Source organism: Protomyctophum bolini (assembly GCF_963924005.1).
Source record: "Protomyctophum bolini genome assembly, chromosome: 10".
In the NCBI taxonomy this organism is placed as follows: domain Eukaryota; kingdom Metazoa; phylum Chordata; class Actinopteri; order Myctophiformes; family Myctophidae; genus Protomyctophum; species Protomyctophum bolini.
In genome coordinates this window covers 13,252,602-13,276,920 of record NC_137871.1, presented here as the reverse complement: position 1 = coordinate 13,276,920, position 24,319 = coordinate 13,252,602, and the positions used below count along the sequence as shown (strand labels likewise).

At 42.4% G+C, this 24,319-nt stretch overlaps 1 protein-coding gene across 1 annotated transcript in view; it reads right to left on the bottom strand.

Moving 5' to 3' along the window:
* The window catches only part of aff2 (AF4/FMR2 family, member 2), a 110,479-nt gene extending 86,773 nt beyond the window's left edge, over positions 1–23,706 (bottom strand). The window contains exon 1 of the mRNA XM_080774565.1: positions 23,580–23,706. Coding sequence (XP_080630691.1) covers positions 23,580–23,632 — 53 coding nt within the window. The 5' untranslated portion in view covers positions 23,633–23,706. The remainder of the gene's footprint in view (positions 1–23,579) is intronic.
* Between the last annotated feature and the right edge of the window lie 613 nt (positions 23,707–24,319).

Genomic DNA, 24,319 nt, shown 5'->3' with positions numbered 1-24,319 from the left:
TAATGGTCAGCTTAAAATGTGTAATGGTGACAGCCCTACAGACCACCGTAGGGAGCAGGCATTGTGCTGACCTGCGGCCACAACAGCAGCAGCACAGAAAGCGCTCTAATCTGTTCTGCAACACGCTGATCTCTGTTACAGTGTGGCTTTATTTATGGCTGCCTGGGCACTGGATGTCTGATGTCACTGACTGATACATGGCCTGTAGCACCAGCACAAAGCAGCCAGGAGTGAAATATGGCCACGGGCATGCAATGCAGACAAGCTGTACTGTCTGTCACAGGCTGGCCCGTGTCAAGCTCCGTCATAAAGCTGTCGCGATCGTGACATTTTACTTGACGATTAATTGTCATACAAATAATTGCCATTGACAATTTAATTGTGTTTTGGAACATAAAGATCTCATTTCTGTTTGTCTTTTAGGCTTTGTAAACAGCATTTGCAAGGGGCAGTTGTGACAAATACGTTATGTGCAAAGACATTACAGGCAATGACCGATAATCAAAATGAATAATGTACTATGATCTTATTCTTAAGATGTAAAAGAGTTTAAAAAACCATTGTGGGTAGCCGATCTACAAGCTGGTAGATCTGCTATTTCCACTGTTTAACGAAATGACTGAGCAAAAACATCTCATAGGTTAAAAAACTTTTGACAGTTGTATTTTCTACATTTTGTAAACACAAAAGGATACCAGGTTACAAGTTACCAAGAAGTAACCAAAAATAGCAGCGGTCATGCACTTATAAGTTAAGATGGGGAACTGGGTTTATGTCCTGGCCTGGGATGGTTTGTTTGGCATTTACTACAGCACTCTTGTAAGGTCCATAGGGAATGTAAAGGAGACTCAGTTATTTGATCGTTTTTGTGAAATTCTAAACATTTATGTATGCACTTTTATTTTCATTATCAGGTATTATGTCTAATTCTAAACACTGCACTTTAATTATGCACCATAATTAGGTATTTAATTTGCAGTTGCCTATTTCAATAGGCAAAAGGCAAGTTTATTTGTGAAGTACATTTCAACACAAGGCCAATCTAAAGTGCTTTACACAAAACATTGAGCATTAAGACACAGCATTAAGACAAGTGCAAAATGAACCTATTATATAAAGGGATTTTTAAATCCAATTAAAAGAGGTAGTAAAAAGAAAACAGTATAAAGTGGCAGAATATTTTGAACTCTGGAAAAGATAGCAGCAAACAGAAAACAATGGCACAACAATATTTTCAGATGCACAAATACTTAAAGGGGGGTAGACTGGTTTCTGAAGTGTCCACAGCCCTCCTATGAGAAACAGACCACGTAGAAAGAACGCACACTGCACACAGGAGCAACGTGCTAGACTATGACTCAAAGCAACTGTAACATCGACCTACTGGAGTTAATTAAAAATCAATTAAAAAAAACTTTGTAGGTTTCTGCTGGTAAATTCCTCCTCTGCATGACCGATCATAACTATATTATATTGGATATAATGGGCAGGGCAGCCCTAAAGGCAGCACCTCCTAGGCCAGTGTCTTGAGTATGTCCCTTTTTTGAGTGGTGCAGAGCTATGTGTGTGGGTGGCTGGGTAGCTGGCTGCCTGGGTATGAGCACGAAAACAACATGGTTGTTTTTCACCACCTGTGCGCAACCTAACGCACACACAAACACACACGCACATAACTGTATATATGATGCTTTCGGGTGTGCCAGTACAGTACAGTACAGTACAGTACAGTACAGTACAGTACAGTACAGTACAGTACAGTACAGTACAGTAGAGGGTACAGTAGAGGGACCCATTGCACGGTAACTTTGTCATTTCTCTACCGTTTCGGACATGGGGTGGCTCGCCGGAACCGGGTCGGCACCCTGGGTGCGTTCCTGTGGGTCTGGAAACCACCACACGAAGTTGCACCACTCACTTCACACGGGTGTGATTTTTGAAATCTTTTTGGCACCTCTAGGAAATAGCCCACAAGAACTCCAGGAAAACCTGCAAGCTCCATTTCTTATCGGATTTAAAACCATGACCTTCTTGCTGTGAGGCAATGTACTACTAACCACTGTGCCACCCTACACACATATCAACCATTGCGGTAAATATATAGTCCATACCATAATGGACTGTAATCTAGATTTGATTACATCTCCTGTCATGTCATCCTACCATGACAGACTGCACATTACCACTACTGTCACTTAACCACATGAGCTGCAGCGTTACTACTGTATGCTGGGCATGACCTATAAGAACAAGAACACAAGAATTGGACAATAATAATAATAGCGCATTTCATCTCAACATCTCACAGAGAAATAGCAGATGATTACAAGCTCACAATGTGTCGCAATGCAACGTGTTGTTAGTTGGCAATTCGCTATTTTCGACAAAGAGAGCTGAAAAAAGGAGGAGGCCACAGTGTACAAACCACTGGGAGACCCCTGTCAAAGAACTGATATATGGTATAAGTGGAGAATTCAGCCAGTCCTCGACAGAACCTCTTGATTTCACTCAGCCAGTAATCAATGGATGTGCATTTACACAGTCCATGTTGTCTCAATTTCAAGGTTGTGAAGAGATAAAATGTAACAGCCCCCCAGAGGACCAGGTCACAGAGAGAGAGACTGCTTTTTGACGTCAGACCGCCATGCAGACCGTGAACCAGGCTCAAGGGGAGGAGGGGTAGAGGGATAGAGGGAGAGGGGGGGGAAGAGCGATATCTAGGGGGAGGGAAAGAAGAATAATGGGGCCTTTTTCGGCAGGGTTGAGACTTCAAGAGGCAGGGAGCGAGAGAACATATTGAGAGAGACAAAGAGAGCGCTGCGCTGAAGTGTCCGTACGTGACACCGTGAACAGACACATTTCAGAGTGCAAACACGGTTAAGTAGAATCATCACCACGGCAAACAGCGAAAGACAGCGTGACTGCAACACGCCGCCTCGTCTGCTCCGCAGGATGCAAAGTATTTAGGAGGCACCCGTTTGGCTTCAGGGCCTCTTTGTCAGCCGATCCCGCAATTATTTATTTATTCGAATTGTGTCTTAAATTGTATCGCTCTTGCTTAATTTATGTTGTGTGTGTGTGTGTGTGTGTGTGTGTGTGTGTGTGTGAGACAAGAGATTAATTGAGTATGGAATCAAACAAAGCATTTACAAGGGAAATCAGCAGGGAGATGTGTGCATGGAAACAGACACCTTTATTTATTCCAGGTATTGAAACGTGTCACTGTGGTTAATGTGAACCTCTCTAACCCTATTAGATGTGCATTTAACTCTGAATAGTTCCACAGTAATTGATGCAATGAAGGACACACAGTAAACTGTGTAAAGAAAAAACAACGCTCAGAGTTATTTCCTGATTACCCAGATAAAACATAACAATTTATCATCTCCTTCCCAACACACACGCACGCACACGCGCACATGACACACACACACACACACACACACACACACACACACACACACACACACACACACACACACACACACACACACACACACACACACACACACACACAGAGAGAGAGAGAGAGAGAGGAAGGGGGCAAAGAGAGTAGACCTGGAGTACACATTAAAATCCCCAGTGTTAAACAGTGTGAAATTGAGTTAAATTAACAACCCAGATGATGTTGCTGTGTAAAGACAGTGACCGACAGACACAGATGAACATAAAGACTGTCACAATCATTACATAATCACCTAATGGCAATTATTTTAGATAATCACAATTATTTTTGCATAATCGTCAATCATTTCCATGTTGAAAGTTTTTCATAATTAAAAGTGAAGTGCCCTTGAGCAAGGCACTGAACCCCCAACTGCTCCCCCTGGAGCTGCTTAGTGGCCAACAGTATGTACTGGTCAGCTCCCAGGTTTTAATGTGTGTGTGACTGTGTGTGTGTGTGTGTGTGTGTGTGTGTGTTTCTATGTGCAGGGCGTTGCTGAAAATGAGCACTTGTGCTCAGCTACTACCCTGGGTAAATAAAGGAGAACAAAAAGAAAAAAAAGAATGTATGGACGTTGTAGTTCAACTATTTCCGCTATTTGTTAATTATTTGGAAAGAAAAATATATGAAAAATAATTAAATGTGTCAGTGATTTCTTTGTATATTTAAGGTATTTGTAATATCTGCCCTGTGCAAAAAATACGAAGCCTTAAAGGCAAACATAAACACAAATTGTAACATTCAACGCAAAAAAACGCAATTAAATCGTTAATCAATTAGTCAATTTAAAAGTGGTATTGTGACAGGCAGTCCTACTGAAGACAGCAGTAGTGGAGCAGTAGAGAAGGTAAAGAGAGACATGGTGAGTAGCAAACATTACAATAAAAGAGAGACAGCAGGGAATGGAATTGACAGCAGCCGAGGAAAGGGGGCAGGAGGTGCTAACCCAGGTAATTACAATATTACAGAGCATTTGGACCTGAATAAGCAAACAGTTAAAGGAGTAATATTTCTAAGTCTTAGCGCAGTTTATATCCTTTCTCCCTTTTCTTTTGCAACAGACCAAGTTAGAGCACAGCATTACATGGTAAGAAGGGCATAACAACATAAAACAACATAAATGAAGCATTATAGCAGCAGCCGGCCCTCATTAAACTCTGAGAATGTCCGCGTTACCACCCTTAGATCTCCATATACTGTAAATGGAGCTGACCTGTTCCGACATTCCATATGTTGATCTGACCTCATCAAGCCCTGTACACTCAAGACATGCTCGTTACATGGCCAGTACAGAATTCCTTCCATGTTGATCTGACCCCCCCATGCCAAAGCGCCAGCGCTCGCCCAGCACTTTATAACTAGCTACGTTAAGGTAGTTATAATGTTCTGTTCCACTGAGCTTATAATGCCTTATGGCTGGAACGTATTGCGACTGTAGGTCGCAGATTACTATGAAAACCTGCAAAACATGTCAGTGACTCAGACGCCTCGTGACACGTCACGTCACCATATACAGTATGGTTGTCAGTCCGTGACGCCTCGTGACACTATATGGCCGTCTCCATAATAAAGATCAGAACACTGACCTCTTCAGACCCTGGATAGCCATACATGGAGAAGACTGGATCATCACCTAGATCTGCATATATGGAGCTGGCGAGCAACTCTACATCAACTCTACACCATGACTGCTGCAGGGGCAGGCCCGTCTAGAGTTGAAATGGACAGTAATCAGTCAAAAGGGAGGATGGGGATGGGGAAGGATCAACATATGGAATGTCAGCTCCACATATGGAGATCTAAGGGTTGAGATGTGTAGATTTGCTGGCCAATATTGATGACATCAGGGATCTCCATATATGGGCTTAATATTGATGACTTTAGGGATCTCCATACAAGGACGGAGAGATCCCTGATGATGTCACGTGACACGTGACACCAAAGAATTGACGGGAAATGCACAATTTCATAGTTAACTGCGACCTGCGGTCGCAATAAACATTGTTATAAGTTGTCATACATGATAACAAGTGTTGTAATGCCTTCTAAGTGCATTTTAATCCATTGTAAATGTGATTATAGTGCATTAAAGACCCAACCTTTAAGAAAATGTACTGTATATGTGATATAGAAGCATGGTATGGTACCATTTGATAATAATGACCATCTTCAGACAGAGTGCAGGGAGTGAAAGGGAGAGAATCAAGAAATACAGAGAAGGACAGGGGAAAAGAAAGGAAGTGATAAAGTGTGGTATGTACAAGATGCTAGGCGACATTAATGTCTGTCTCAAAATGCATTGAACCCAATCACTGCAGCCACGCACTCCATCTCTGAGCTCCAGTGTACGCACGCGCACACGCACACGCACACACACACACACACACACACACACACACACACACACACACACACACACACACACTATTTATGATCAAACGATTGTGTTCCACCTTGGATAAGTGGAACTAACATAGTATAAGTTAAGTTCTTTAATATTAATTGGTATCACTTTCTAATATTCATGTTAAAATTATCATTAAAATCATAGTGTTTTGTGTGTGTGGCCCCGCCCCGGCCCACAGATTGAGAAACACTGTGCTATAGTGACATTAATGTCTGCCTCACAACGCACTGAACCAAAACACTGGAGACACAAGGTCTCAGTGAATCTGTCTCTGTCCCTCTCTCTTTCTCTCTCTCACACACACACACACACACACACACACACACACACACACACACACACACACACACACACACACACACACACACACACACACACACACACACACACACACACACACACACACACACACACACACACACACACACACACACACACGTCCTTCACAATGTCTATTTCTCTACTATACGGCCCTCACAAGAATAGTAATACAGGAAGACACACGCACACGCACACGCACACGCACACGCACACACACCACACACACACACACACACACACACACACACACACACACACAGAGCGATAAGAAAACAATGTTAGACAGGTAGTTTATCATAAGGGCAGGAGGAGACAGAGAGAGATTAGAAACCCACCCTCTATACGGAGCAACACAAACACTGTGTGCTTGTGTGTGTGTGTGCGTGCGTGGGTGCGTGCGTGCGTGCGTGCGTGCGTGCGTGCGTCTAGGCCTGTCAGTGTTTATTCACATGTTCCTGCAGGGTGTATTTGTGAGTTCCGGGCATCCTCTCTGGTACATAATTTTGGACCAGAAAATTACTTGCAAGTACGTTGTTATTTCCAGTCTGCAGCACTATGGCTCTTAGGCCTAATTAAGGCTTTGCTGTATGACAGTTTCGATGCAACGGGTTGCATTCTCACTGTGTGTGTTGAAAATCTGTTCTAACTTCTAATACGACAAAGGACAAACAGGGTTTTATTCCCTGTGTCTGCATGCATCCCCCATCCATCTGTCCCTTCACACATCTATTGGCCTCAAGTTTGCTATTGTAACCAGTAAATGTCAAACTGTTATATAATTCTAGTAGACTTTAAATGATAACAGACTGGATTCCCGGTAGGCCAGGGCAGAACCACCACTGCTGGTTTAATCTGCCTCATATCACCATTCACCAATAACTAGCCTGGAATCCAGACTGATTCGCTCCGTTCGGGTGATTTATTTTGTCTCTTCTCAGTCTGGAAATCATGCTATTTCCAAGCGCGCGCGCGCGCACACGCACACACACACACACACACACACACACACACACACACACACACACACACACACACACACACACACACACACCCAGGTTTATAACCTGATTTGATATTAAAGTGTAAATACCTGTACAATAAATAATTGGATGGCACATAACTTTCTTCAACTTAATGCAGATAAAACAGAGATCCTTGCTATAGGCCCTGAAAGGTCCGACTCTCCCTGGGCTCACTGGCATCCAACATAACAGACACTGCAAAAGATCTCTGCGTCTTCTTTGATCAATGCAAGAATTTCGAGTTCCACGTAAAGAAGGTTGCCGTCTTGACTACTGTAATGGACTCTACACCACCCTTAGCTGTTCCTCCATCCACTGACTACTGTAATGGACTCTACACCACCCTTAGCTGTTCCTCCATCCACTGACTACTGTAATGGACTCTACACCACCCTTAGCTGTTCCTCCATCCACTGACTACTGTAATGGACTCTACACCACCCTTAGCTGTTCCTCCATCCACTGACTACTGTAATGGACTCTACACCATCCTTAGCTGTTCCTCTATCCACTGACTACTGTAATGGACTCTACACCACCCTTAGCTGTTCCTCTATCCACTGACTACTGTAATGGACTCTACACCACCCTTAGCTGTTCCTCCATCCACTGACTACTGTAATGGACTCTACACCACCCTTAGCTGTTCCTCCATCCACTGACTACTGTAATGGACTCTACACCACCCTTAGCTGTTCCTCCATCCACTGACTACTGTAATGGACTCTACACCACCCTTAGCTGTTCCTCTATCCACTGACTACTGTAATGGACTCTACACCACCCTTAGCTGTTCCTCCATCCACTGACTACTGTAATGGACTCTACACCACCCTTAGCTGTTCCTCCATCCACTGACTACTGTAATGGACTCTACACCACCCTTAGCTGTTCCTCCATCCACTGACTACTGTAATGGACTCTACACCACCCTTAGCTGTTCCATCCACTGACTACTGTAATGGACTCTACACCACCCTTAGCTGTTCCTCCATCCACTGACTACTGCAATGGACTCTACACCACCCTTAGCTGTTCCTCTATCCACAGACTACAATTAGTACAGAATACAGCCGCTAGAATTCTCACCAACACAGACCACGGAGCTCATATAACACCGGTACTGGCCGCACTGCCCATCAAATCTAGAATAGATTTTAAAATTATTTTAACAACCTATAAGGCCTTACATGGCCTAGCCCCGCTTCATTCATATCTCGGACTTACTGGAGGCAAAGCCTAATGCGAGATCTCTCAGGTCCTCTGACAAGGTCCTTCTGAAGATTCCGGCCTCCAAACTCGTAACCAAGGGGGACCGGGCCTTTGCAACACTATGGAACACCCTACCCTTGTCGATTAAGAAAAGGCTGAGTGACAGTCTGATTTTTGTTAAAAACACATTTATTTAGGTTATTTTTTGTCTTGTAAAAACATTTCTGTCCCTATTCTGCAGGTTAATGTTTTTGCTTTATTTCTCGTTGTCATTGCTCCTGTGTGCCTGTTTTAACTTGATTGATTTATATTGTTGGTCACTATACAGCACTTTGTAACGTTGTGTTGAAAGGTGCTTTATAAATAAAATGTACTTACTTACAGAAATGTACTATATAACTATAGAAATCATTGATAAAGAGGATACCAATTTTATAGAATCGGGCATAAACAAGTGAAATTGGAAGTGATGAAACAAATAAAATGAGCAGACAAAACTGGAATTAGATTGGAACACTATAAAACTGAAGCTCAAATATGATATTTGTGGAGTTCTCTCTTCTGACTGTTTACTAAAGAGCTGGAGAGACAGGGAGGAGACCTCTGTTATACTCTTTAATAATGATTACTATCAGATAGGCTATATATACTGTAACTTTAACACATTTTTGTGGTCCCCATACAAGATTCACGGATACCCAGCTGGCATTGGTAGAGGCGATCACATACTTGTGTACACTGTACACACACCATACAGTATGTGCAATGCACTACACATGCTTGAATCCATGTGTGTGAGAGATAAAGACAAGAGACTCAGACAGTTTGTCTACCAATTTACAATGGCATGGGTGCCAGTGTGTGTGTGTGTGTGTGTGTGTGTGTGTGTGTGTGTGTGTGTGTGTGTGTGTGTGTGTGTGTGTGTTAATTTCCATGGCGAATGCTGTGGTTAGGATGTTAATGGGAGCTGTCATTTAGAGTATAATAGCTTTACTAATTTAATCAAAGCCATTATCAGGCTTATCAGTATACTGTGTCATTCAATAACATTGATCTCAATACAGAGAGATAGATTATCATGCATTCATCATTGCCCAAATTGATCCCAACCAATGTGTCCTGGCCAGCCGATGTATTCCAAGGGCAACAACCAACAATATAGTGCAAGTATGACTGTATGACTTGACTACACAGATGTCATGTACTCTTGTCAATACCTCAATACCTCATCATGCCATTTGGCTTTGTTAATTTTCTATCTAAATAGGATATTGATAAATAAAATAAATCACATATATGTATTTGCTCTGGTTGAGGGGATTGATAAAAGGCCAGAGAGGGTGATAAGCTTGATTTGATATCAGCTAATATTCATACAAGTCAAAATATATCAGCTCCAAAATCGGCACAATCTATATTTGTTGTGGACAGAGAGGGTGATAAGCCACAATGTTATCAGCCCTAGAGCTCAAAAGGCAGTTGATTAGTCTTACAGTAGTCAGATAAATCTAACCTGTGCCTTGGCACAACTATTGATAAAGGACCTCCCCCTAAGTCCACAATTAATAATGTGTTACAGACACGAGATGAAATGAACAACCAATGACCACGGACAGACCAAAACCCAGACATTCTGACTGTGATTTAGGACCGCCGTTACTGTAATTGATTGAATTGGCATAAAGTAAGATGGATTCTCTGTACTTTTTAAAATTGGAAAAAATGTAATGGAGTTGGAACAACTGATGTTCAGGAGGAGGAGAAACACACATTGGCCCTGCCCTTCATGCCACTCTCCGCCCTCCACGTCAATCTACCTGTCCCCATTTATACCTGCCCAGCACCGCCCAGAATCCTCCATGCTTCGCCCGCCTCGCTGCGTCGCACAAGGCTTCTCGCAACCCACCCCCACCCCTTCACCTCCATAGCAGCTCCTCTCCCCGCTCCCCCCAAAGGAGCTACTACATACACCTCGCCAAAAGTGGATCAAACGATTAAAAAATAACTTCTCAGGTTCCTGCGGAGGGATATCGTCCATGCGCACCGTGAGACGAACGCCTTACGATGAACGCCACACAACGAGTGCCATTCGACCTCCTCCCCAAAGACTCCAGGGTCGGCGACCCCCCCGGAACCTACACATCCGCATTCATTCATCCCTCCTCCATCCCTCCATTTCTTCACTGTCAATAAATTCCTTAAACCTCCCCAATGGTGTGTTCATTCCTACTAGTGAAATACACATCGAGTAAAGCGTGGCAGCCTTTTCTATTGCACGTTGATAATCTTGCACCCCCAAATGAACCCGATTGACTCTGTTGACAACTTGACATTCTGTTCTCTGTTATGTAATAACCCCATGGTGCATACCTGCTTATCGCCTCACTGAGTGACATGTGAGATTGCTTTCTAGACCATGCCTATCTTAACAAAATGTGGCGTTTATAGACCATATGGACTGTTAAATGTTATTGGAGAGTTTACGTTTTGTATTAGTTCATTTACATTTTTTTTTCATTTTTATTTTATTGTTTTCTTCTTGTCTGTGTGTTCACTCTGTTGTTTGTTTTTGCTGTTGTGTGTCACTTTTCTTTCTTACTCTTAATATGTGGAGTGGAAAATAGTGACCTTCGATGGTTCACTGTGTATCATCAAGGGTGAGACCAGCAGCACCTGCTATGTTCTCACTTCTCAGCCAACTGAGTGAGTTGAGAGCGAGGGTAATACATTGTGTAAATAGAAATACAACTAACTGTACACACACACACACACACACACACACACACACACACACACACACACACACACACACACACACACACACACACACACACAGCAAAGAACCAAGTGAGAGAATTTCTGTCTTCCATTTCTTCATCTCTACAGCTTCCTCCTGATCTCGTTCCTGTTTCTCCCTATTTCACTCCTTTCCCTAGTCTACACTCTCTCTTCCTCTTTGTTTCACTCCTTTCCCTCTACTCTTTGTTTTTGCTGCCTGCCAATGTGAACAAGCTGCATTGAACACGCACGTCACATGCATTTGCGTGCACACGCACGCACACGCACATGCACACACACACACACACTGCACACACACACACACACACACATGCGCACACGCACACACACACACACACACACACACACACACACACACACGTGTGCGTGCATGTGTGACTTTGCTTGAGTGTGTGTGTGCGTGCGCGTGGTGTGTGTGTGTGTGTGTGTGTGTGTGTGTGTGTGTGTTTGTGTGTGTGCGTGTGCATGTGTGTGTTCGTGCATGTGTATGTGCATGCATGTGTGTCTGTGCAAAAAAGATAATACATTTTTTGGGACTCCGGCAGCATTACCTCTCTCCTATGTTGCTATGGCAACAAAGTCAGAGAGAGAGAGAGAGAGAGAGAGAGAGAGAGAGAGAGAGAGAGGGGAAGGGAGAGAGACAGAGAGAGAAACCCCCAAGGACGGACACACACACACACACACACACACACGCTCGCGTGCACGCCAAAAACATGCCTACACACCACGTTCCATCTTACCCTCTCACTCTCTCTTTCTCTCCCTGCTCATATTCTATGTTTGTCTGTCTCTGTCTCTCTACCCATCTCTCTCCCTCTCTTTCAGACAAAGGCTGTTTCCAGCCAATTAGCCGTTCCTACTAGCACAGAGAGGGTTAAGAACTGCTTGCTGTCTGCAGCCCAGAGATTTTACCTCCAGCCATTTAGCCCTGCCTGGGAAAGACTGCACACTCCTCTGTAGTATTCAACATATGACACAGATATACAGTATGTACACAATTATTATACGCAATATCCCAGGGAATGGAGAAAGGCAATAGCAATATAATAGAATCAATAGCCTGACAATAAAAATGCACATTACCATATCCTATTCCTACACTATATATACACCACACACACACACACACACACACACGCACAGTCGCACACGCATGAGCACGCACACACTTGATAGCACCTGAGGAGGCATTAAGTGAAACGCATTGTGCATCGCCTGTGTTTTTTAATAATAAAGTCGTTTTTATTTGTTGCTTCCTCTTGCTCCCCATGTAAAGTGTCTTTGGGCACTCATAAAAGTGCTATATAAGTTTGATATATTAGGCATGTAACGATATATCGTGAATCGATTTAAATCGATATGAATCCCGACGATTTGATTCAATTTAATATATATAAATATATATTTTTAAATAGGGGGGGCTAGTGAATTATGGTGTGTGTGATATGAAATGTGAGCTTTAATCATATTCCATTATATTCAAGTGCTTTTGGAGAGAAATGAGACAGACTCCATGCAGTCACTTTCAGTAGTAGAGCACTGCATAGGGGAGCGAGCTGTGTGTGTCTGTAAAAAATGGAAAATTTTCTTTTTTCCATTAAAAGAATCGTGAAAAATCGTATCGTGAACCTATTGTATTGTGAGTTCAGTGAATCGTTACATGCCTAATATGTGTGTGTGTGTGTGTGTGTGTGTGTGTGTGTGTGCAGCTTAAAGGGAACGGAACTGCTCGTATTGTTTCACTCTCCGCTGAATAAAGAATGGGTTTACATGCATGACTTTTTGCATCGCTTGAGAGCGAGGCAGGAGCCGCAGGACCATCATCAGTGTGGCGTGTGTGAGTGGGCCACCCGGCGAGAGCAGCCTCATTTTCAGATTTGAACCTGTGATCTTGAGAATGTGGACCTAGCATCTTAACACTGTGTACACCAGTATTATATAGTTACGCACAGAGTCTATAGTTCCAACAAGACTAAAAGCCCGACACGCAGCCCCTAGAGCAGTGGTTCCCAGGGGTTCTTGAGAGAGTTCCAGGGGGACCCCAGCTAAATGATAGTTTGGAACCAAATGGACCCTTATGGGTCTGTAACTGTTAAAATTAACATTGATTTTACTGTATAAATTGGGGGTCCCAGAGATAGAAATGCCATTAAATGGGGGTCAAACTGGCGGTCTTTGAAATTAAACAGGTTGAGAATCACTGCTAGAGCCGTAAAAAATCTTCTCTTCTCTTATGGGAGTCCCTGGCATATCTTTTCAAATGGGGGCTAGTGTCAATTTGGGGGTCCGTGACATGAAAAGGTTTAGGAACCAGTTTGGGAAGCAGGCCATGCTGCTCCTCCTCCAACAGGATAGTTTGAGCAAAAAGGCTGCATGCTGCTGGAAGAAAGACTATGGGGTCACCAAATCAGCAGAGCTCATCTCCCAGGAATCATGAAGGTACTTAGGTACCCACTATCCAGATAATCCCATGGCTATCCAGGCTGTAGGTTTTGAAATATCTCGTGTTGGACAGATTGAGAGAAAGACCAACATTGCCGATACAGGTTAATATATGAGGTTAATATATGACCTAGACCAACAGTATAACTACATATAAAACTACACGTGGAGTTCAATGCAGAGATCCTGGACGCATGAAGGTTGCAGTAAAATAGCCCTTATCTTGTAAGTAGTTAAAGCGTGATCCCTTATCCAGTATGGAAAGGGTTCCGTTTGCAATGGACACTGCAGTGCAAACACTGCCAAGTAAAATGAAAGTGAAGCTCAGTGTAAGGCTCAAACATTCTTATTTTAAAGATAGGAAGAAAATACAGATTAACCATGCAGATATACTGTAACAGGGGGGGGGGGGGGGGAGGATTTTAGGACAATATTAAAGATAACGTTTAGGCTTGAAAAGAAAACGTCTGTGAAAACCTAAATAAATGTATTACACTTACCACCTCCCCACTCCCTCTTTCAATCTCGGCATTTTTCTTGCTCTTTTTCGCTCCACCAGGGAGGCAAGAGGAAGGGGTTCACAACAAAAGCCCAACGGAAGAGTCTAACAAACAGACTAGTCTATACCCCTCACCCTCTCAGTGTGAGTGAAGGTGACTCTGCTCTCTGTATTCTCTTCAAGTTGAAAAACGGAATGAACCAAAGGAAAAACAAAAGATGACAAAATAATTATTTAAAAGAAAGACAGAGTGTCACACAGCTCAGTGTGACGCGGCAGCATCACAGAGAAGCCGCTTTTGATCTTCATAAAAGGACAGCCTAACGTTAACTCTTGGACCAAACAAAAGGCTGCTTGGAAAATAAAAATTGCATGCGAGTGGAGTCCTCGGGAGACTCCCACGTGGGAGTATTTGTACTCTGCACTTTGATGACATGGCAATTCAACAGGGAGACTCAAGAAAGAGTGTCACAGAGGAAAAGTTGAAGGATAAAGGCAGGCATGTGGTGGAGAGAAGGAGTCTGGTGTATGGATTTATATCCCCCATGGCTCTGCTTTTGATACCCCCCCCCCTCTTTATCACCGTGTGGATAATGTGTTTTATCCCTGGTCAGATTAAATACATGCATTTCCTTTTGGTATTTCCGTTTGATATTTCGTTTGATATTTATGTTTGACGGTATCAAATTGAGCAGTATGAGGTACTGTATACAGTATGAGGTTTTAAGTGTGCAGGATGTGTTAATGTTATTGTTATGTACTGTACACTTACAGCAAAACAAGTGTGTATGTGTGTGCGTGCGTGCGTGTGCGCGCCGCTACAGCTAGGTGTGTGTGTGTGTCTATATCTAAGAGAGGATTGTGAGGGGCATGCTGGCAGATTTAGACATAAAAATAGAAACTTGTGCCATTTAATTGTGGCGTCCCTTCAGTGAACTGTGTCCCTTGCTGCCCACTATCCTGAAGCTATACCCCAGTGTGATCTTTGGAGAATGGCTGTGTGTGTGTGTGTGTGTGTGTGTGTGTGTGTGTGTGTGTGTGTGTGTGTGTGTGTGTGTGTGTGTGTGTGTGTGTGTGTGTGTGTGTGTGTGCGTGTGCGTGTATGCGTGTGAATGTGTGTGTGCTGATTATGAAAATTAATTAATTAACACATGTGCATGTGTATCAGTTATCATCCATCTTCATCTTTTGTGCGTGCGTGCATGTACGCGCGTGTGCGACTGTGCGCGCGTGTTGTGATTGTGTTGGAGCAGAGTGGAAATATTTCTGTCCTTTTTTATTTGCTGTGAAGCTTATAATTGTATGTATACTATGCATTTTAGAGTACAGACTACATAAATATGCATGATGGTTATTCTTAAGCGTAGGGACCTATGTCACAGAGAGAAAGTTCTTTGAAAGAGAGACACGCACTTACTGTGTTTTGTGTGCTATAAAAAGGACTAAGGTTATGACTTGAACAGTGGTCTCAGTGGACAAACGCTGAAGTCATTTTTCTGCTTTATGACTCACATAATCACAGCTCTTTGCCTTTGTAGGGCAGTGTACTAGCAGATCTGCACTCGACTCCATGTCGGAATAATGAATGTCCATTGTCCACGCTATAAATAAAAATAAAAGCCATTCAGTGCACAGTATGTATACATGAAATACATAAATTGCTAAATGCAGGACTAATGACCAATAGCTGAGATTTGTCATCCTCAAAGTACCTTTAAAAAGCAGACATCAATACACAGTGCTTCAATATGCTTCCTGTGTTCACTGTTCTCTGTCAGAGTGTGACAGTGCAGGTCAGCCTTAATGACACAAAAAAACACCAGCGACCAAAACACAACTAACACCTGGAAATCAATAAACTGTTAGACAGGATACGCTAGGTCACACACAAGGCACATGGGAACAAACATTTATGCAGGTATATACACGCACACGTGCAATACTGTATGTACATGCAAATAAATATTTCAGTTATGCACAAGCACACACACACAGGCACACACACAGGCACATGCACTTACGCACGCTCGCAAAGATTTGCTGTATTGATCGAGCTGCCCGTTAGCTATATTCTCCAGCACCCCCAAGTACATAGTGAGGGCTTACAGCTTGTCTCTCCTCTCCAGTCCACTGCCATCTATCTTAAGACTAATGAGGCTCGACACACTGTGCTTGCCAGTTGCACGGTCAATATTATATACACAAATATACTGTGCAGAGATACTCAAAGGCAAAGAATTGGCTGGCATTGGTCCTCTCGACAACGAGGCACGATACATAAAAGGGTTGGCAATATTATATTGAATCCCCAATTATGACTGATTGTTGAGCTATTATGCAACATCAACATATCAATGGATTGCAATGTATGTTTTAACCAGGTGGGTCTATTCTGAACATTCTCCAAAAATAGCTGATAGTACAAGCTCACTACGGCGCGTTATATGAGCTTGTAGATCAGCTATTTTCGACAAAGATATTTGGTGTAGAGGGGGAAAAAGGGCAGACCAAATAGAGCCCTGTATAACGCCAGTAAACTAAATATATGGTCTTATTAATGAACAAACAAATGTATTTTTTGCTCTATCTCTGTTACCTGCCTTTTAACCTGTGCTGTCTGCCGCAGGTATTAAACACTTACAGAGTTTGTTTTCTAATCATTATAATAGGTTACATCAAAAAAGCCTATTTAGTTATGTTGGTTGCAATTTTATTTGCAGGACTTTAGCTTACAATTAATTTGACAAGGACTAGGGCAGCGAATGACAAAGTTCCTTAGACAAACAAAATGCTGAGGTGAGGTAGAATTCATCCATCGTAATTAATGAATCTATAGTTGTTCAGGGAGAAAACATCTGGGAAGCAATGTTTCACGTCCTTCAGAGGTGAGGGAACCTCGTGCACATTTATAACTGCTTCCCCACCGTCTCCCAGTGTCCTCAGCTGGGAGAGAGCAACCCGCCACAGCCGTTGGCTTGTTTGTTAAAAAAACAGCACAGGGGATGTCAGGCATTGGGAAAAAAGCCAGAAGGAATACCATCCCTAATTTGTAATTTCAAAATGATGTCCACACAGTTGGACCGAAATACTTTTTACCATGTACTGTATAACAGTGAGCAGAGATTATTCACAAAGCCGCATGACAAATTCTGAAGCAAAACACACTCGCCTAAAAATAACTTTTCAGGAAATGAAAAAGAAAAGCTGTTTAACTGACATGTAATTTGGGGATTACAGATGTTAGATAATGTCAGATGTGATCTGACAATTACTCTGACTGCTGCACATCATAAACTTAAATCGTAAACAGACATGTCTGTCTTTTTTGGTATTGAGTTTTTGCGGTGGGGCGGGGGAGGGGGGTTATACCCATTTTATAATGTATTTCTATCTCAGCTGGGTGAAGCACTTCAGAGGCAATTTCCTCTTCACGCGTTTTGTACAAATTAAGTTTATTTAGGATAATTACATTGCAGATTCGTTAATTTTATCTGCTTAGCAGATCCTCTTGCTTAAAAGTGTAAGCTATAGTTTATAATGTAGATTCTAAATCTAAGATTCAGAAACCCTAATCTGACTAAGCACAATAAATTCACTGGAATGTGTGTGACAATTATGGCGCAGACACTAACAACACACAACACACATTACTACTATCTGTCTCACACTCACACCACAGCACAGAGCATAGAGCCTCTCAATTAACCTGGTCCATTGGGGTCCATTACAGTATGAGACTACAGTAAGTCGAAAACTACAGACAAAAATGAGGTATGCCAAATACATGTTTAAAAGTGAAGTTGGAACAGGTTTGATTGATTGATTGATTGATTAACAGTTTTCAGAATTACAGTACATTTCAAGTACAACTCAACACAACAACTGTTAACTGTGAGTGGATGACACCATAAAGCATTACACTTGTAAAGTGACATGTAGCAAAGTGGAGGAGGTATGTATGTGTACAGCATGTGCCTATCACAGTTATAAAAATAGAAAAATACAACATTTGAGATGTAACTCCAGTAGGTGGTTAATCAAATGTTATGCTTCATTATAGTTTACGGCATTCCCTTACAGGGATGAGTATAAATATGAATATTTCAATTGATTCATTCCCAATTCCCAAAACATTTAGCTTTTATCCCTCTAGCTCTTAGCTTCTCTAAATGAAAGAACGGCACACAAAACGTTATGCTAGTCTTTGGGGAGCAGTATCGTCACCTTTGGGGAAATTATAACCCAGTAGAACGCCTCTAAAGTGCTTCTTAGTAGGCTACACTACTAAGTACCCGCTACTAGACTGGGTAATGAATTGGAAATCGTAATGGTACAGCTCACAGTGCAAATTTAAATGAAACACCTTTTTTTTCTTAGTTGGCTACTTGGCTCCTGTACTCATGTATGGGCACAAAAATACGGTAATTGAATATTGTAACTGTCTGTAACCGTTACAATTGTTATGCAATATTATACCCTTTAGTTATTCATTTTGAGCCCATTTAACTCTTTCAACTGCATTTCAGCAGACATAAAGAAAATGTGTCTTGAACTAGTAAATGGTGTTGTGACCTACAGGTGGGTCATCAGACTGTCCAGTGTTGTTTTTATTTCTGAGCAAAAGCAACTGAGAAATAAAACGTACAATAAATACCATGAAACAGTACAGTAATAATGAAAGCCACACCGTTGATGATAATGTGTCTGTACAGTAAGAATGCTTACTGAACTGAGAACCTCTCCAACACAGTCAAACACAGAGATCAGTTCTTCACCTTATCCACTTAAATTTCAACCTTCGAGTCACAAGTGTGCTTCTATAACCTCCAGGCTACTGCCAGCCCAAACGTAGCTGACTGCTAATTTTCCCGGAGAAGTCAATGTTGATGGCTTGCTCATTTCCGAATGACTTGTAGTGCTTATTGCATTATAAAAAAAATTAAGCAATATGCTACATACAGTATGCAAATATCACATTGCTGCAGCCAGCAGGAATGACATGTGTGTGTCAAACATATTGCCATTGTTCTTTGAAGACAGCATTATTTGATACAGGGAGCAAATGTCATCAGGAAAGGACCTGTTAACACTGTACGTCTATTAGTCAGTGTACTCTTTCTTGGTTGCCCCCCCCCCCCCCCCCCCCCCCCCCCCACACACACACACACACACACACACACACACACACACACACACAAACACGCTATCTCTCTTTACTCTGTCGCTGTGTTTCTCTCTTCCAGGCTGTGCAAATAATGTAATTTGTCACACATGAGCTTCCACGGAGGCAGCGACCTTTGGAAGCTTCACAATAAATTGGTCCTTGCTGGGAAAGGTACGTCATTGTCATTCCCTGTCAGTTCTCTCTCTCTCTCTCTCTCTCTCTCTCTCACACCTCTGTGTTCAAAGGTAATTTTGTTAATGGTATTTAATTTGAAATCTAATCTATGCTCCTGCGAGGCTAACTACCACTCTCTCTACTCACAATATCGTACATATGTTGCAGTTGCTACATACAGTACACAGATAGTCAAACACGCACGCACGGCGCACACACACACACACACACACACACGTGTGTGTGTCAACAATGCCCCCCCAACCCAAACCTAGAGCACCAATGTATTATGGAGTATTGGGTTCAAGGGGCAAATATAGACAAATCCAGGGAGCAGTACCCTGTAGGCCAGGTGTAGCTAATCAGTGCTGAGGTGTAAAGCTGCGCTTAATGGTACACCTCAGTAATGGCTGCTCCCAGGGCACCCCTCCGTGGATTCCTCTATATGGGCGTGTGTGTGTGTGCGCGTGCATGTTATCATTCCTCAGCACTATGCTCTGGTTGGCAGATAGCATAGCTCAGAGACCTGGGAGAGAATGAGAGCGAGACACACAGGCAGAGACTTGGCTCCTGTCAACCCTTGTGTCCCTAAAAAGCCCCACTCCACCACCACAGCAAGCCACTCACCACTAAACCGCCAGCCCGAATCCACACGCTCCTAATTAATTACAGCACTTACTTGTCTTTTATTTGTCAGATTCATTGTGTGTGGGGGAAAAAAACACCTCGTAACAATGTATCTTGCAACACGTCACGGAACATAATGTTTTATTTACCGTATCCCCCCAATGCGCATCTCCCGTCTTGTATATTTCACTAGTGTTCCTTGCCGTTATGTCTTTATCAATTAGCAGCAAACAAAGAGAGAGAAAGAGAGAGAGAGAGGGCAACATAGGAGAGCAGATAAAACAGCTCAGTAAAATCCTGACAGAGTTCAGTGAACTCTGAGAGGGTAATGGATCAGAACTCCGCACTCTCTGAGTTCAGTTAACACTCACGAGACACAGCGTGGGTTTGGTTCATCGTTGACTTTAAAGGTCTGGGCAGGTGAAGGCTCGTTATGCCCAATTTATGCTTCCTCATATGTCAGAGGAAATATCTGATCTACAAGCTCACAACGTGCCATATCCGCAACTCGCTCTGAGCTTGTAGATCTATGTTTTTCTTCGACACAAATGTATGATGGAGTATAAATCATGCTTTATCGCCCTGCATCTCCTTCTAAAGAGGACATTTCCTCAAAGGTTCAGATTATGAGGAAGTCCACCTGAAGATAAGAGGCTCATATCAGTACTGGCATAGTGATTTCTCTCAGTATCACTAAAAGACGTACTTCCATTTGTAATTATAATTATATGTTTAGCAAGACTATGAAATAGAAAATCTCTGAGGAAATAAAATAATAAAGAAAAGGAAATAATGCAAAATGAATTACCAGTTACCAAAATGGAAGTTTTATTTATTTATTTATCAATAAATTAAATCTTAAAATATAAACTTATAATACATAGGCTAGTGTAATAGTGTATACTTGTCTCTCTGATTGGGCACAGACAAGTAGATAGACTCAGCCTATAATTTCTCAGGTTTAATCAATAGACTATGAATAAAATGGGTCACTGGTTTGCACGTCCAACCAAACCGAGCGCATAAAATAAAACAGACTACAAAAGGCTACATAAACATGGCATGTATCCACACAGACAAGCTTCCAATAATGTAATTACAATGTTTTAGCCTATGCCTGATGAAGGTCTTTCTAGACTAAACACAGTATGTGACCAAAGGTTAGGGATTAAACTATTGGGAGTTTACATTTTTTGTTTATCAATACTGCCAAAGTGCAAAGTTCTACGCTTTTGGACACATCGACTTATTCGTATTTGTATCTCCGTATTGATCTGTATTGATCTCCAAAGTGTAGTTAATTGTAACTTAAAACGCTGGTACTGGAAACGTCCACACAGCCGTGCAGACTGTTTCTTAAGACGGTAAACTGAGAGTCTGCACCCGTCTTTTCTTATCTTAATCCACTGACAGTAGAACACGCTTAGGTCAGACTTCTGTCACATAGTATTTGAATTAATAACATACTATACAGCTCACCTGTCACCCCTGTCCATCTACTGTAGCTATCTACTCAGTGAGTATTTCCATTTGGGACACCAGGTGAATGTAAACATCCAACCTGGTAGTTTTAAAACAATGTACTAAATAGCTGACCGGAGTCCCCCAGGGGTCTGTCTACACTACAGGCTACTAGGCTGGATTCAGCTCACAATGTGCCATCTTGCGATTCGTGGTGAGTTTGTAGATTTAGTTTGTAGCATTTTTGGACAAAGTTTCCCCTATTATGACATGGCCAGAAAAGGGATGCTTGGATTCATATGGTTAAAAAAGTAAACTGATGTATGCAGGCAGGGGACCCTGAGGAGCAGGATTGGGAATCTGTGACCTAGAACAGTGGTCCTTAAGAACCACTTACACTAGCTAGCTTACAATTCCACTGGCACAAATGGACTGACATTTGGCTGGCTTCCGTTGCACTTGCATAATTGTGTGTATTAACACGAGGTGCATTACATTGAAATAATGCACCTGGCACCTTTGCCACATGTGTGCGCCTTCTTCACACTTTGCAATTGTTCACGCAGTATGCACAGGCTTTAAAAACAAATCATCCAGGAGAGACAACACAATGTTGCTTTTCACACCAATACAGTTACACACATTAACACAGCTAACACCTGGCAGCTTCCCAGTGGGTAGTACCACAGACTACCACAGATGCCATTCTCCAGGGCACATGTGGACTATGTACTACGCAGCATCTCAAATCATGTTGCTGCTGAGTGTGAATTGTCATTGATTTAATTTATTCCAATCTCAGAAAAGTGCATTAATTTATGGCCAAAATGTGTGCTGCTAATAAGGTTATGGGTGTGACTGATGAGACCACAACAAGTAAAATGATTAATAAGTACTTAAAAACAATTAGTTTCAGTTCAAATATTTTCAATAATTGTACATATTTCTGTAAAAGGTGCTCAACTCTCAAATCAACTTAAACTTTATTATAGAGCACATATTACGACCAATGGCTGACCAAAGTACTGTACAGGTTATTTAAAAACAAAGAGCAACAGATAATCAAAATGCTGACATCTGAACAGCCATCAGTCAGGCTCTGATAGAGAACATTCTTATGTTATAGACTCCCCCCCCTCCATGTCTTTTGTGTTTGGTCTTTGTCTTTGCAGCTTTACCCCATATTACAGCCAATAAAAAAAGCCAACCAATTATGACCTCATCATCATACAAGTCTCATGTATGCAAACACGTATAATTGACTCATGCATTGTTTTATGTAGACATCAGTTTGTGTGTGTGTGTGTGTGCAGCTCCTCAGACGACCAACCAACAGGCAGCACAACTGCACAAGGGAAGGCTTTTAGCTATTGGAATTTGGAACTTATATAAAAGGACTGTTTTCATTTATAATTTGAACTGTATGTCCATTTGTTTGAACTCCCGCCCCCCTACGCAGCGACATTTATTTTTGACAAGTGCTAAAGTTGTTATAATCATCATGACTTCTACCTACAGCTGTGCAGAGAACAAGCCAATGCATGGCAGATAAGCGCACCTGGAGTCGGACTCACCGGCCAGACAAGACAACAATATTTGACTGGTCCGTGCTGTCTCTTTGTCCAAGTTCTTTACACACTATTAAATCTCAACATTCCTTCGTACTGTACAAGAAAGCAGCGATGTGGCAGCTGAGCTGAGCGGAGACTTCTCAACCCAGAGAGAGCAGCTTCTAGTGACAAAGGAAGACGTTGCGTAGACTGAGTACTACACGGCTTGTCCCAATTTTAAAAGCCAACACGTCAGGACATTTATAGTTCTCTTCGCCGTTCAAAACACACTCAACGCAAGGTCTACACAGCGCGTTATTGACTGAATTCTATCTTTAAAAAATGACATGTGTCCATTCATTCCTATTTTAGGAACAGTCATCTCACCAGTCAGGCAGTCACCTTGTTATATGTGTGATAAAGCACAAAATAAGCACAAACTGGGAATATTGGACTCACCACGGTTGCTCTATCTCCCAGTCTCTGAAAAAGTCGAACTCGAAAAGGTCCATTGTCGGTTCGGTTGGTGGTTAAAATCCCAGCCGGGGCTACGTGGTTCTACATGGGCTAGTGATACGAGTGCGAGTGCGTACGACGTACGTATGGGCGATAGAAGAGTGAGAGAGGAGAGAGAGAGAGAGAGAGAGAGAGAGAGAGAGAGAGCGAGCGACTGAGCGAGAGAGGCTGGCTCGGGCTGGCTGATGAACGCAGCCAGGAATCTGCTACGTGGTGGAGGCAGGCTGAGAGAGAGAGAGAGAGAGAGTGGCGCGCGTGCTCGCACGCACGCGCGCGCGCACACACACACACACACACACACACACACACACACACACACACACACACACACACATACACACACACACACACACACACTACAAGAAAGCATGGCTTGTTAGTTGTTTCCATTGGGGTCCACTCCATATACTCAATTCATCGAGTATATTCATTTAATGACAAATATACAGTAGCCTACTGTGACAGGCAGTGGACAATCACACAAATGTAGCATATAGTAGGCCTATACACACTTGTTGGAATGGTTATAGGTCATTTGTAACTTCACGAGGGACACAAATGCACACAAAGTATGAATTTGGCTCAAATACACAAAACCTAACAATAAGCTATGCAAGCCCCCCTCCAACATCTTTTCTATTATAAATAGGCCTATATGTTTTCTTTTTGCAATGTTGACTCAT